The sequence below is a fragment of the Syngnathoides biaculeatus genome, chromosome 14, assembly GCF_019802595.1.
Source record: "Syngnathoides biaculeatus isolate LvHL_M chromosome 14, ASM1980259v1, whole genome shotgun sequence".
Classification (NCBI taxonomy): Eukaryota; Metazoa; Chordata; class Actinopteri; order Syngnathiformes; family Syngnathidae; genus Syngnathoides; species Syngnathoides biaculeatus.
Window position 1 is genome coordinate 19,453,770 of NC_084653.1, and position 14,120 is coordinate 19,467,889.

A 14,120-nucleotide genomic window follows, 5' to 3' on the forward strand; every position below is an offset into this window, starting at 1 on the left:
GTAAAAGAATAGTAATCCCAACTTCATTGAGGATGTCGGCAGCATTCTTAGCGCAAGTCAAGTCGACTCGGTCGGTTGGAACGCCAAATTTCTGCTCGTCCAGCTTGACCCGGTAACCTCTCTGTAAGAAAGTCAGAAACAGAATTGTAGAGCACTTCTGAAGTGTACACGCTCTTTATATCAAAAAGTGTGGCGATAAGTATGCTCAACTTACTTCAGCCAGGATCTTCTGTGCATTCTTCACCTTCAAGACCTCCACGGACTCATGCGGGATCCAACCGCATCCACGTAGCCACTCCAAGTCAGCTTTGTACACGGCCTGAGGAGCAACATGACGAATATGGTGTGAAAACAATTTACTGACTTTTGACTCATATCCAGGTTAGGTGGCTCTCTGTCTGTGTTTTTCTTTTGGCTGCAAAGAGAGTGGTGTAATTGGAAGCAATTTGGTGAAAAGGTCCAATCTTAAGCTTTGTGTCCACACCAGAGCTGGAACCTATTGTTACTGAGTGGACTTACATTCTGAAGACTAGACTGGAATGGCAACGAGTCTATCAGAGGGCAAATATCCTAACCACTTACCCACTGCACTGCCCCTCATCAATGAGGGAAAATATGCAAGGACAATTTTTTTTTTTTTTTTCAGTAAGTACATGACTTTTCTTAACGATGAGCCTTTATCTTTTGCCTTCCTAGCCTGGACCAAGTTGCTTAAGGGTGACAGAAAAGTCCAGTTTTTCTCGTGTACCAGATGTAGCAAGTATAGCAGTAAGTCGACAAACTTACATCGCTCTGAAGATCGTAGACCTTCCTGGCCTGGACCACATCATTAGAGTCAGGGAGGCAGGTCCACTGGTGTAGGCGAGTCCGGTAGTTGAAGTCATTGACTTGAATCTGGCACTTTTTGGCCAGTTCCAGGTTCAGCATATCCACAGGAAGGTTGAACTTGGTTTTGGATTTGTTGAAGTCCTTCTTGTAGAGGGCGTCACTGGCGATCCTGGCCGAGTTCAGGGCCAGCATGATCAGAGGGTCGTCTTCCACGCTGCGAGCCCCAATGTGGTGGCCCATCTGCTTGCGGTATCCTTCCTTGTACTTGTACTAAAAAAAAAAAAAAAAAAAAAAAGAAAAGTTCGTTTCTTATTTCAAACTTGATTTGTGTGTTTTCCTTACATCGCTAATGATATCTCTGGATGCTTTGGCCTTCAGCACGGCAATGGCGTCCTCCTTGATCTGGTAGCCTTTGGCCTTCTGGTCATCCCAAGAACTGGTGTAGAGTTTCTACACAGAATAAACAGAAAATAGTGAAAAATGGATAATTCCAGAATGGCGGAAAGTGGTCACAGAAGTTAACCTTACATTGCTGATGTTGATAGCATTTGCCCTGGATAGCTCAAGGGCCGGAGTATCTGGCGGAAGAAGGAAGGAAGTTTTTTCGTTCTCCCAAAGTTCCTTGTATTTCCTCTGTTGAAAAGAAAAAAATGAGTTTTTTAGTATTAAAGGATTCAACCAACTAAAACTAGAGAATGCAATTTCTTCAGAAATTGTGTCAGGCTCATTTAGGTGAAAAGTTTTTGATTTGTTGAAACGTAGAATGTGAATGTTCAAGGTGAAATGGTTTGAATTGGTCATAAAATCGGGAAAGAGGATGTACAGTAAATATGTAAAATATCTCTTGATTCAGGAATTTTGCTGTGAAAAGTGAAATTTGAGTATTAGTGGAATGTGGAAAGTAGTATTGTATACAGTATAAATGTAGGAATGTTTTGAACCGGTAAAGAAGCGCGGGGGTATGAGGTAAATAATATCTTTTAAATTGGAAATTTCACTGTGAAAATTTGAGAGTCTGGGAAAAAATATTCTCAAAATGTCTTGAATGAGCAAAACATTTTGAAATTGGAATGGTTCGAGTCAGTGAAGAATGTGTAAGGAAGATGTACATATAAAATATATTTATTTATATATATGAAATGTAAAAATTATCATGAAAAATTTTGGTCCAGAATAACCTAAGTGTAAGCGCTCTTTAGGATTAAACCTGTCAGAAAGTGTTTCAACTCACGTCACTGAGATTGTCTGAGTTTTGCTTGGAGAGGACGATGGAGGGCAGGTCCACCACACTGGTGAACTTGACCGTGCTGGCTGGCTGGCGGTAGAGTCTCTCATTGAGGATATTCTGCGCGTTCCGAGCTTTGATGACGTCCACCGATTCGTGAGGTGACCAGCCGCATCCCCTCAGCCATTCCAGGTCGCTTTTGTACACAGCCTTTAAGATACAGTTGCCTCTTTAAACACAGCCCAGTACATACTGCAAGTGTGTTCGAGATAGTTGTCACGAGAGCAAACTTCTGACTTTGACGCGATACCTGTACAAATTATCTCAATACCGATACTGAATCAATATCATGGTAAAAACCTAAAAGGTCGAGAAGGCAGTGGAATCAGTGATGATAAAACAAGGAACTGCGAAAGAATAGTGATATTGTATATTATTTGTAGTTCGTAGTGGAAGATAGTTAAAAAAAAATACATCTCCAGTCTCAATAAAATAAAATTTGACAACAGCTCAGCTATTTAGCATTTTTAAACAAAATAAAATGATTCACTTGCAGTTGCTTTGTAGCCTGGTTCATACTTTCTGAAAGATTTTTTTTATTGTTATTGTTTGGATGATTCATAATTTGTCTCATTGGAAAAGCAGAAAATTTGCTGAGGCCTCTGAGCTTGTTGCGATGTGTTTTTATCTTCCACATGCTTTGGGGATTGAGAAAGGCAAGATCACCCTTAAAGTATCAGTCCTAAAAACATGAAATCGTTTAACCTTTAACAAGGCACAGTAAAGCGATCAGTGCTACGTTACGCTTCATCATTTGGGCTATACCATGGTCTTTTAATTGTTTTTTACAGTATGCAGAAAAGTCCAAATCACGGAACGGCAGAGTTCAACAAACTTACATCACTCTGGAGATCGTAGACCTTCCTGGCCTGGACCACATCGTTGGAGTCAGGCAGGCAGGTCCACTGATGCAGGTGAGTGCGATAGTTGAAGTCGTTGACTTGCTGCTGGCACTTCTTGGCCAGCTCGAGGGTCAGCATGTCGACAGGCAAGTTGAATTTGGTCTTGGTTTTTTCAAAGTCTTTCTTGTAAATGTTGTCACTGGAAATCCTGGCAGCGTGGGCGGCCAGCATGATCAGCGGGTCGTCGTCGACGCTACGGGCCCCGATGTGGTGGCCGCATTGCTTGCGGTACCCTGCTTTGTACTTGTACTGAAATTCCAAAGCAGAGTTATTAATCATCCTCCTATCAGAAGTGTAGAAACTCACATCTGAAAGTGGAGCTACAAACTTACGTCACTGATGATGTCACGAGAGGCCTTGGCTGCTAATACCGAAATGGCGTCTTTGGGGAGCAAGTAGCCGTTTTTGATATCTTCCAGGTAGCCTTCATGGTAATGTCTCTATTGGAAGGAAATTGTGTTTTAAGCCTGATGTACATGACTCCCAAAAAATAATTATAATTAGCGATATTGTGCTATCAGGTGAAATTTCACTTTTGACTGTCCAACTGTTGGATCTTTCATTACTTTTTATAAAACTTGCTGTTCTAGAACAAGGATCTTCAGGACAAAACTCTTAATTTGGTGGTTTATTTTCTTTACTTCAAAGGACGTCCACCTGCAGCGGCTTTTTTCTTTCTATCGCAGTGGGTTGCGGAATGTAACCGCCACGATGATGCACTTTCTGTTCATCCTGAAATTTCACCCGAAAGCCCAATATTCATATCTTTTTGTGAGAAAAACATCATAATAGTATCTTGTATTCTTCGATGCATTACCAGACTGGTGTTGAGCTTATTCTGCTTGGCCAGTATGATCTCAGGTGTATCAGGCATGATGTGAAGATTAGTTTTTTCGCTCTCCCACCCAGAGACATAGGCTTTCTGCAAACATTCAAGAATCGGATTACTAAACTGTCTGTTTGTTATTTGTATATAACATACAAATGGAATTAAGTATTTACACAGTCTGTACCTTGTCCATGATTTGGGCATTGGCCAGAGCCAGGGCAAACGGCATGTCACTGGTCTTGGAGGTGAATTTGAAGTTGCTGGGATGCTGACGGTAGCTCCTCTCACTCAAGATCTCTGACGCTTTCTTTGCTTTCTCCACAGCCAGTGAACCAATGGGGACCCACCCCGCCCCCCTGATCCATTCCATGTCTGCTTTGTACACAGCCTACATGAGGGATGATGCAGTTTTCAGTAAATGAGTGTGTTCCTCAGCAAAACTCTCGTGAAGTACGATCGTTACACTAATTTGGTTACAAGAGGCAGAATTTTATTTGCCAAACAAGTAAATAGAGTTATGAGTTTGGTCATGGACTAAATTAAACTAGTAAGTTAGGGTACGTATTATCGCTGTACTCATTACTCACGTCACTCTGAAGGTCGTACACCTTTCTGGCTTGGACCACATCATTGGAGTCTGGTAGACACGTCCAGTTGTGCAGGCGAGTTCTGTAATTGAAGTCATTGACCTGGATCTGGCATTTCTTAGCCAGTTCTAAGTTCAGCATGTCCACGGGCAAGTGGAATCTGGTCTTGGATTTGTTGAAGTCCTTCTTGTACAGATTATCGCTGGCGATCCTCACTGAGTTCAGGGCCAGCATGATCAGAGGATCATCATAGATGCTCAGCGCACCAATGTGGTGGCCCACCTGCTTGCGGTATCCCGTCTTGTACTTGTACTGTATAAAAGCGCAGTGATGACACATGGTGCAAAATCCACATTTCAGTCATGCTGACATTGAATGATTGCTAATTCCTGTTTACATACATCGCTGATGATCTCTCTTCCGTGTTTGGCGGCTACGACGGGAATTGCGTCGGGTTTCATGACGTAGCCCTGTCGGAACATGTCTTCGACGGCTTGCTTGTACGCTTTCTGATGGCGGAGGAACAACACATTTATGTAATAAGAGTATTTGCGAGTGCTGATGAACCGTCAAAGTGCTTCAAAGGCACATATTTTACACTGGAATGAATCTCATGGCACAACACCAAACAAAAATGTCATAAAAATTAATACACAGATACCTGTAGATAGTAATGAGCACGTACTGATACCAGGTATCATATCGGAGCCAATATATACCATACTTCAAAGTACTGGATACTCGTGGAGACTGACGATACCAGCCAGCGATTCTTAAGGCAAGAAAGTCTGACATTGAATAAGTTCTCCATTCTAAGTACGTAGTTATTGTATCACTGCACTGCAGAGGTATTACACATTATTGAGTTGTGTATCAGAAAGACAGAAAGGTCTCTGTTCACAATTGTCTGTCAATGTCTTCATTTAAATTTTATGCGTCAAAAGTACGAGTGTTATCAGTATTCGGTATTGGTAAGTACTCAAGAAGGACTACTTATACTGGCCTCATTCTGACAATGATATACTTATCAGTCACAAATTTCCATGCATATTTTGTCATGGAAATGAACAGGAAACCTGATCAAAATGTTTGACTGGGAGTGTATAAACTAGAAATATTTTTTTCCCAGCTAAGTAAAATTGAATAATTTCTCGTAACACACCAGATGTGCTATTGCACACTTATTGGGTATCACTGAACTAGAAATCAATAAACTCTACCTTGCTGATGTTGTAAGCATTTGATTTGGAGAGTAGAATCTCGGGCAGATCAGCACCGACGAAGTTCTTCACCTTTTCGGCCTCCCAAGCTGAGATGTAATTTTGCTGTAATGACAAGTTTAACGTCACATCAAAGAAAGAACTTTATCATTTTTTTTCAAGGAGGAAAAAAAATGTACCTTGTTCATGATGTCAGCATTCGCTTTGGCAAGGACCATGGGCATTGCAGTCATGTCTGTCGTGTACTTCAGAGTGTCTTGCTTCTGCCTGTACAGGCGCTCACTGAGAATTTTGCCGGCGTGCTTGGCTTTCAGTACATCCAGTGAGCCAACAGGGATCCATCCTACGCCCACAGTCTCTTCCAAGTCAGCTTTATAAACAGCCTGAGGTGGAAAAGGTTCATTGACTCAACATGACAAGGTCGGAAACACAGGCTCGATGGAAGCGTTTTTGATTATAGCTACTGATATTACATCACTCTGAAGATCGTAGGCCTTCCTGGCCTGGACGACATCATTGGAGTCGGGCAGGCATGTCCACTGGTGCAACCTGGTGATGTAGTTAGCGTGGTTGACCTGGATCTGGCACTTCTTGGCCAGTTCAAGGCTCAGCATGTCCACAGGGAGGTGGAATCGGGTCTTGGATTTGTTGAAGTCCTTCTTGTAGAGGGCGTCACTGGCGATCTTGGCCGAGTTTAAGGCCAGCATGATCAGGGGGTCATCGTTGATGCTGCGAGCACCGATGTGGTGGCCCACTTGGTGCCGGTATCCTGTTTTGTACTTGTACTGATGGAATCAGGAAAAAAAAGGCCTAAAATCTCCAGGCTTTTGTTCTTTTTAGTGGTGATCATTAGTCTTTACTCTTCATTCTTTTTCTAATGCAAGCTAGTGGATGCAGGAATTTCCTTCATGATTACTCAATTTATCAATCTACTGAGTGGTTTTCAAAATGGAATTTACGGTACTTACGTCACTGACAATATCCCGGGAGGCCTTGGCACTCTTCACAGCGATGGCGTCGGCGGGCAGAAAATAGCCCTTTTTGATGTCAGCCTCATAACCTTGTCTGTAATGTTTCTGCAAAGAAAATCACAAATATAAGATAAAGAAGTATCTGATTTAGATAGGGCCCAGCTGCTGTCTGTTTTATGTGGTAAACTGGCACATCACTAGATAAGATCGTTATCAGGTACAAGTGTGATGCTAACCCTGCTCATGTTGATAGCATTCTGCTGAGAGAGGATGATCTCGGGAGTATCAGGGTTGATGTGCACTTTGGTCTTCTCATTCTCCCATGCTTCAGTGTAGAGACGCTAGAACAAGCCACAATTATTTATGGAATTTCTGGCATTACTTTGTAGTGTTTTTCCACAAGCGGTCTACCTTGTTCATTGTCAGCGCGTTATTTTTTGCCAGTTCCAAGTTCATTGCGTTAATGGGACTGCTGAAGGGAACTTTGCTGGGAGGCTGGCGGTACTTCCTCTCGCTCAAGATATCAGCAGCCTTCTTGGCCTTTTCCACCTCCAGTGAGCCGGCGGGGGTCCAGCCGAGACCCTGGAGCCACTTCATGTCGGCCTTGTAGACGTTCTATGGAGAGCGGCGATGGAGGATTCACATTGTAAAGCAAAATAAAAGCAAGCGGGGTTCATTTTCCATTTTCATTACAGCTACACTCACATCACTGTGCAGGTCATAGGCGTGCCTGGCTTGGCGAACATCATTGGAGTCGGGCAGACAGGTCCACTGGTGCAGGCGGGTGATATAGTTGGCGTGGTTGACCTGAATCTGGTTCTTTTTGGCCAGTTCAAAGGCCAGCATGTCTACAGGCAGGTTAAACTTGGTCTTGGACTGGTTGAAGTCCTTTTTATAGAGGAAGTCGCTGGCGATCTTGGCAGAGTTCAGAGCCAGCATGAGGAGTGGGTCGTCCTGGACGCTGAGGGCCCCGATGTGGTGGCCGACCTGCTGGCGGTACCCAGTCTTGTACTTGTACTATGGGGGAAAAGACATGTCATAATGGTTACTTGCATAACAGAATATAGAGAAATATGTCTTGCAATAAATCGAAGGACTTACATCACTAGCAATGTCCCTGGATGCCTTGGCTGCACGAATGGGAATGGCATCATTGCGCATGTCGTAACCTTTCTTCTTGGCCTCTTCATTTGCCTGCTTGTACAGTTTCTGTAATCGACCAAAGCACGTGTAAGGAATAGCCAGTTTTGGGCCCAAAGCGCATTTGTTTACTCACTAAACTGTAGTTGATGTTGTTGGCTTTTGCAAGAAGAACATCCATAGCATCAGGCATGACGTGGATCTTGGTCTTCTCGTTTTCCCAAGCGTCAATATAGGCTTTCTGCAATCACACATAATGGCAACTTTCTCAGTCTATAACATTAGTGTCCAAAGTCAGGCCTGTGGGCCATTTGCGGTCCGCTGCATGATTTCTATTGGTCTGTTGCATATTGTTACAAAAAAAAGTTAAACAGGACACTCAAAAGGTTAAAATAAAAGTTTGAAGTCTGTCCAAAATATGAAATGAACTGTATTTAAATTCAGTTTATGGTCAAATATTGAGTCATTCTAATGTTTGTATACCTGGTTCATAACTTGAGCGTTGGCCTTGGCCAGCACCATCGGCATGTCCTCAGTTGAGACCTTAAACTTGTAGTTGCTTGGGTGCTGTCGGTACTTTTGCTCACTCAGGATCTCACCGGCTTTCTTCACTTTCTCCACATCCAACGAACCAACAGGTACCCACCCGACACCCTGCTGCATCTTCAGGTCTTCCTTGTAAACATTCTGGCGAGGATACACAGGACTCAGTGAAGAATTGTCATGCAAATTTAATTCATTTTCATTCATCATCTTTCATTTTCATACATCACTCTGCAGGTTGTAGGCATGTCTAGCTTGCCGAACGTCGTTCGAGTCAGGCAGGCAGGTCCAGTTGTGCAGACGGGTGATGTAGTTGGCATGGTTGACCTGAATTTGGTTCTTCTTAGCCAGCTCAAAGGCCAGCATGTCCACAGGCAGGTGGAATCTGGTCTTGGACTGGTTGAAGTCCTTCTTGTAGAGGGCATCACTGGCGATCTTGGCTGAGTTCAGGGCCAACATGAGGAGCGGGTCATCGTGGATGCTGAGGGCCCCAATGTGGTGGCCAACCTGCTTGCGGTATCCAGTCTTGTACTTGTACTGCCAAATCAATGTGTCATGGTTATTTTTAAGAGATTACAAGATAGAGTTACACATTTATATTTAGAAACTTTCAGTGGGCATTTATGAAAATAAACCTGAATAAACAAGCAATTTACCAAACTGAAGCTTGTTTTTTAAATATGTAACTTAATTATAGTTCAGGAAAATACCGTATACTGTATTTAACCATAATTCTGAATAAAACAACCGGATTTAAGGCAAGTACATTGGTACCCTGCCCTACAGTACTAGTCCCCCAAATAATTTTTTGGAGTTATGAGCCGTTGCCAGGCTGACTTTTTTTTTTTTTTTACCGTGTGTCATGAGCCAAAAGTTGAGTTATAAACAAACTTTGGTTTCCCTGCCCCTCAAAAGAAGTGTAAAAAAATGTGCAGTTAGGGTACTGTATGGGTACTGTAATGTTCTCATGTGAGGCTAGGGAGAGCTATCTATTTAAGAGAATGTCTATGACAAAAATGAAACGTTTATATTTATGCTTCAATATGAAACCTTTCAATGAAATTACACCCAATTCTTTGTTGATTGCCATATAAATTCCGATAATTCCCAGGGAAAGTTTCCTATTTTGCATATTTACCAAATACCCCAACTGCCCACTGAAAGTTAACCGAAACTTTCCTCCCATTTGGAACCTGAGAGATGAATAGATTTGTTTATTTTTTTAAAAATCAAACAACTTACATCACTGGCAATGTCTCTAGAAGCCTTGGCTGCGAGAATGGAAATGGCATCATTTCCCAGCTCGTATCCCCTCTTCTTGGCATCTTCATATGCCTGCTTGTACAGTTTCTGAAGATCCAGAAGACCAGACGTGAAGATACATGTTTAAGCAGAAACAAGGTCGCAGACATTAAACTGTTTACCTACCAAGCTGTAGTTGACATTATTGGCTTTTGCGAGGATGACATCCATAGCGTCAGGCATGACGTGGATCATGGTTTTCTCGTTTTCCCAGGCTTCATGGTATGCTTTCTGCAATAAACGCAAGACATACCAGGCTATAAATGGCAAGTCTACAGTGAACTCATTTCTCCTCTGTGGGGCTTGTATCACATTTGAATACCTTGTTCATGATCTGAGCATTGGCCTTGGCCAGCGCCATAGGCATGTCCTCGGTCGAGACCTTATACTTGTAGTTGCTCGGGTGCTGACGGTACTTCTGTTCACTCAGGATCTCACCGGCTTTCTTCACCTTCTCCACATCCAACGAGCCAACAGGAATCCAGCCGACACCTTGCTGCGTCTTCAGGTCTTCCTTGTAAACATTCTGGCCAGGACACAAAGGATTCATTCATTGAGGACTTATAAATTTGTAAATTCATCAACATATAGTGTTCTCCTGTTCCTCAACCCTCTATATCACAGGTTTCTTTAAAATGTTTACAATATAAAGACTGAGTTTAGAGTTGCATGTCCTCACTGCAGGTAGCTCTGTGAGTATTGGTGTAAGCTCTGGTTGTGTTGCTGCTCCATGTGTGGAGTTGATTGGAAGGTTTTTAATTACCATAACATCCATGCTCAATTCCGCTGGCTATACGATTATATGTTAGCATTAAGATAGCTGACTTTTACTTTGACGAGATGAGTTGGATTGAACATTTTAGTGTTCCAATGACCAGTATAGTGTTTAATCCTCTTTTGCTTTAACTGAGTGTAACAAATAAGCACTCTGCAGCAAGCACGATCTCGCTCTGATTTGTACAGTTGTGTTAGCGATAGTCTTCTTGTTTTGAGGTTATATGATAGTCTCCTATTTCATGAAACCATGAAAGTCAGAATAACCTTGAATGACTACTTTAAGAAGTGTGTTGAAAAAAGTTCAAGTGTGTGTTGAGTTTAAATGTGTTTAAAGCCTGGAGGAGGGGTGTTCATTTTCATACATCACTCTGCAGGTTGTAGGCGTGTCTGGCTTGGCGAACGTCATTGGAGTCGGGCAGGCAGGTCCACTGGTGCAGGCGGGTGATGTAGTTGGTGTGATTGACCTGGATCTGGTTCTTCTTGGCCAGCTCGAAAGCCAGCATGTCCACTGGCAGATTAAATTTGGTCTTGGACTGGTTGAAGTCCTTCTTGTAGAGGGCGTCGCTGGCGATCTTGGCCGAGTTGAGGGCCAGCATGAGGAGAGGGTCGTCCTGGATGCTCAGAGCCCCGATGTGGTGACCAACCTGCTTGCGGTATCCAGTCTTGTACTTGTACTGAAGAAGGATTGAATGAGACCACATATACGTTTCTGAAGTATACAAAAACCACACAAGTGCCAAAATGCCTCATGATCTCACATCACTGGCAATGTCTCTGGATGCCTTGGCCGCTAGAATCGAAATAGCATCTTTTCCCAAGTCATAACCCTTCTTCTTGGCGTCTTCATTTGCTTGCTTGTATTGTTTCTGGAAGCCAAAACAAAATGCAGAAAACCTTCAAGAAAATCTTCTGGCAACACATTTATGGGGAGTTTATGATGCAAGCAAGGTACACAGTTATAGTAGGCTAAATGTTTTGGAAAAACTCACCAGACTGTAGTTAACCTTATTGGCTTTGGCCAGCACAATATCCATCGCATCGGGCATGACATGGATGGTAGTCTTATCATTGTCCCAGGCTTGAGTGTAAGCTTGCTGCATATTTGGAGGTTGAAATACAAAAAGTTGAATTGGCATTCATTTGATCATTTGGTAATGCTCAATTGATGCTAAAACATACCTTGTTCATGATTTGGGCGTTGGCCTTAGCCAGTACCAGGGGCATGTCCTCGGTTGTGACCTTAAACTTGTAGTTGCTTGGGTGCTGACGATATTTCTGTTCATTCAGGATCTCACCAGCTTTCTTAACCTTCTCCACATCCAACGAACCAATAGGCACCCAGCCAACACCCTGAAGTGACCTCAGCTCCTCTTTGTAGACCACCTGAAAAAGACAAGAGGGTGAAAATTACAAAGGCATCTATCTATCTATCTATCTATCTATCTATCTATCTATCTATCTATCTATCTATCTATCTATCTATATCTATCTATCTATCTATCTATCTATCTATCTATCTATCTATCTATCTATCTATATATCTATCTATCTATCTATCGCTAGATAGCTAGCTGTAGAGAGCAAAGTAGACATACGCAAAATATAAGCGAATACAAATAAATGCAATACAAAAATATAAATCAAGACAGGATTATCTTATATCTTAAATTGCAGTATGTCTACTCACATCACTCTGCAGGTCGTATGCATGTCTGGCTTGGCGAACATCGTTGGAGTCAGGGAGGCAAGTCCAGTTGTGCAGCCGGGTGATGTAATTGGCGTGGTTGACCTGGATCTGGTTCTTCTTGGCCAGCTCAAAGGCCAGCATGTCCACAGGCAGGTGGAATCTAGTCTTGGACTGGTTGAAGTCCTTCTTGTAGAGGGCATCGCTGGCGATCTTAGCTGAGTTCAGGGCCAACATGAGGAGCGGGTCATCCTGGATGCTGAGGGCCCCGATGTGGTGGCCAACCTGCTTGCGGTATCCGGTCTTGTACTTGTACTGTGAGGGATAAAAGTTTTATCACAAACCACCCAATAAGAAAAAGGAATGGTTGAGTATATAACAGACTGACAAGGCAGAGGAATCGAGCTGTGGAGGATTTGTAGATGGCTGGGATAAAGTTCCTTGGGGAGAAGGCAGTGGATTTTTTTTGGACATTGTTCAACAGGATCTTGGAGCATGACAACACGATTGAGGAGTTGAGAAAAAGTATGCTAGAGTGAATTTTTAAGAACAATGGTGCATAATGTGAAGAGTCCGAAGTCAATTAATGAGACATAAATTGAAAAAGAAGGGAAAAGGCCAGGTTAAGACAAGAAGTACAGATGTGTGGACAACAGTATGGTTCCATGCGTAGGAGGACCATCAGAGATGCCATATTTGTCCCGAGAATTCAGATAGAGAAGTACTGGGAATACCAGGAGTAGTCTTCGTGGAATTAGAAAAAGCAAATGAAAGGGTGCCATGGGAGGAGCTATGGCACTGTAGGAGGAAATTTGCTGAGAAGTATGTTCAACTAATCCAGGACACATATGAGAATGGCAAGATAAGTAGTGCTCCTGTGAAATAACAGAAGACTTCAAGGAAGAGGTGGAACTGTATCAAGAATTGGCCCTGAGCCCCTTGAATGCAATAATGAGAAGAAAGGAAACAGAACTCAGTGGCAGAGTTGAAGATACTGAGATGAAGAGTGATGAGGATGGACAGGATCAAGAATGAACTCGACAGAGGGACAACAGGGATTTAAAAGTTTAGAGACAAAGCCAGAGTCGAGATTGAGATTGTTTGGAGATGCAGGGAAAGTAAACTGGCTACTTCAATATAAGGATGATGGAAATGGAGCCGCCATGTAGGAGGCAAAGAGGAAGACCAACAAAGAAGAGTTGTGGATGTAGTGAGGGAAACCTGCAAAGTCTGTAGCTGGAGCAACAAGAAAAGATGCGGCGGACAGTGCAAGATGGAAGAAGCTGCTTAACTGTGGCAACCTCTGAATAGGGTTAATTAGCAGGAAAAGTAGAAGAAAAATGTACTTACATCACTTGCAATAACAGTTGAGGCTTTAGCCGCCTGGATGGGGATCGCATCAGCACGGAGATTGTGACCCTTCTTCTTGGCCAGCTCACTGTCCAGTTTGTAACGTTTCTGGTGGCAACAAGAAAATAACCATTTTACATTGTGAAGAATGAATGACAAAAACAATTGTGTTAAAAATAGCAGTTGTAAAGTTCTTACCTCGCTATAGTTTTTATTGTTTTCCCGAGCAAGAGCAATGTCCATTGCATCAGGCATGATGTGAATTGTTCTCTTGTCATGGTCCCAAGCTTTGGTGTAAGATTGCTGGAAGCACAAGTCCCATTTGAGTTGTCAAACAAAAACAAGCACAGATCTTTTTGTCCTTTTCCCTACCTTGTCCATGACCAAGTTGTTGGCAGTAGCCAGTGCCAGGTCCATGGAGTGCATGTCCTTGGTGAATTTGAATGTGCTGGGATGCTGCCGATATCCATGGTCCCTCAAGATCTGGCCGGCTGTTTTGGCTTTCTCCACATCTAGCGAGCCGACAGGAACCCAACCGATTCCTCGGATGAAGTTTTGATACTCACTCTTGTACTGGTTCTGTAGGAGAAGCGGGACATGTTCTTTCAGTGTCCTTCAATCTTGAAAACAGCTGATGAATACAGGCAATATGAACATTTTTTTGGGTGAGTGGGGTGAGGTGTCAATTGTTTGTGGCTGATA

General features: G+C 42.9%; 1 protein-coding gene across 1 annotated transcript in view; it reads right to left on the minus strand.

The window, feature by feature from the left end:
- neb (nebulin) overlaps positions 1–14,120 on the minus strand; it is a 74,920-nt gene that overhangs the window by 38,717 nt on the left and 22,083 nt on the right. The window contains exons 42-75 of the mRNA XM_061842271.1: positions 13,791–13,997; positions 13,617–13,721; positions 13,419–13,526; positions 12,072–12,383; positions 11,564–11,767; positions 11,374–11,478; positions 11,143–11,250; positions 10,747–11,058; positions 9,930–10,133; positions 9,734–9,838; positions 9,548–9,655; positions 8,531–8,842; positions 8,246–8,449; positions 7,899–8,003; positions 7,724–7,831; positions 7,328–7,639; positions 7,034–7,237; positions 6,859–6,963; positions 6,620–6,727; positions 6,125–6,436; positions 5,831–6,034; positions 5,652–5,756; positions 4,833–4,940; positions 4,432–4,743; positions 4,029–4,232; positions 3,833–3,937; positions 3,348–3,455; positions 2,953–3,264; positions 2,060–2,263; positions 1,357–1,461; positions 1,171–1,278; positions 787–1,098; positions 215–319; positions 23–121 (exon numbers count right to left, since the gene is read on the minus strand). Of these exons, the coding sequence (XP_061698255.1) occupies positions 23–121; positions 215–319; positions 787–1,098; positions 1,171–1,278; positions 1,357–1,461; positions 2,060–2,263; positions 2,953–3,264; positions 3,348–3,455; positions 3,833–3,937; positions 4,029–4,232; positions 4,432–4,743; positions 4,833–4,940; positions 5,652–5,756; positions 5,831–6,034; positions 6,125–6,436; positions 6,620–6,727; positions 6,859–6,963; positions 7,034–7,237; positions 7,328–7,639; positions 7,724–7,831; positions 7,899–8,003; positions 8,246–8,449; positions 8,531–8,842; positions 9,548–9,655; positions 9,734–9,838; positions 9,930–10,133; positions 10,747–11,058; positions 11,143–11,250; positions 11,374–11,478; positions 11,564–11,767; positions 12,072–12,383; positions 13,419–13,526; positions 13,617–13,721; positions 13,791–13,997 (6,039 nt within the window). The remainder of the gene's footprint in view (positions 1–22; positions 122–214; positions 320–786; positions 1,099–1,170; positions 1,279–1,356; positions 1,462–2,059; positions 2,264–2,952; positions 3,265–3,347; positions 3,456–3,832; positions 3,938–4,028; positions 4,233–4,431; positions 4,744–4,832; positions 4,941–5,651; positions 5,757–5,830; positions 6,035–6,124; positions 6,437–6,619; positions 6,728–6,858; positions 6,964–7,033; positions 7,238–7,327; positions 7,640–7,723; positions 7,832–7,898; positions 8,004–8,245; positions 8,450–8,530; positions 8,843–9,547; positions 9,656–9,733; positions 9,839–9,929; positions 10,134–10,746; positions 11,059–11,142; positions 11,251–11,373; positions 11,479–11,563; positions 11,768–12,071; positions 12,384–13,418; positions 13,527–13,616; positions 13,722–13,790; positions 13,998–14,120) is intronic.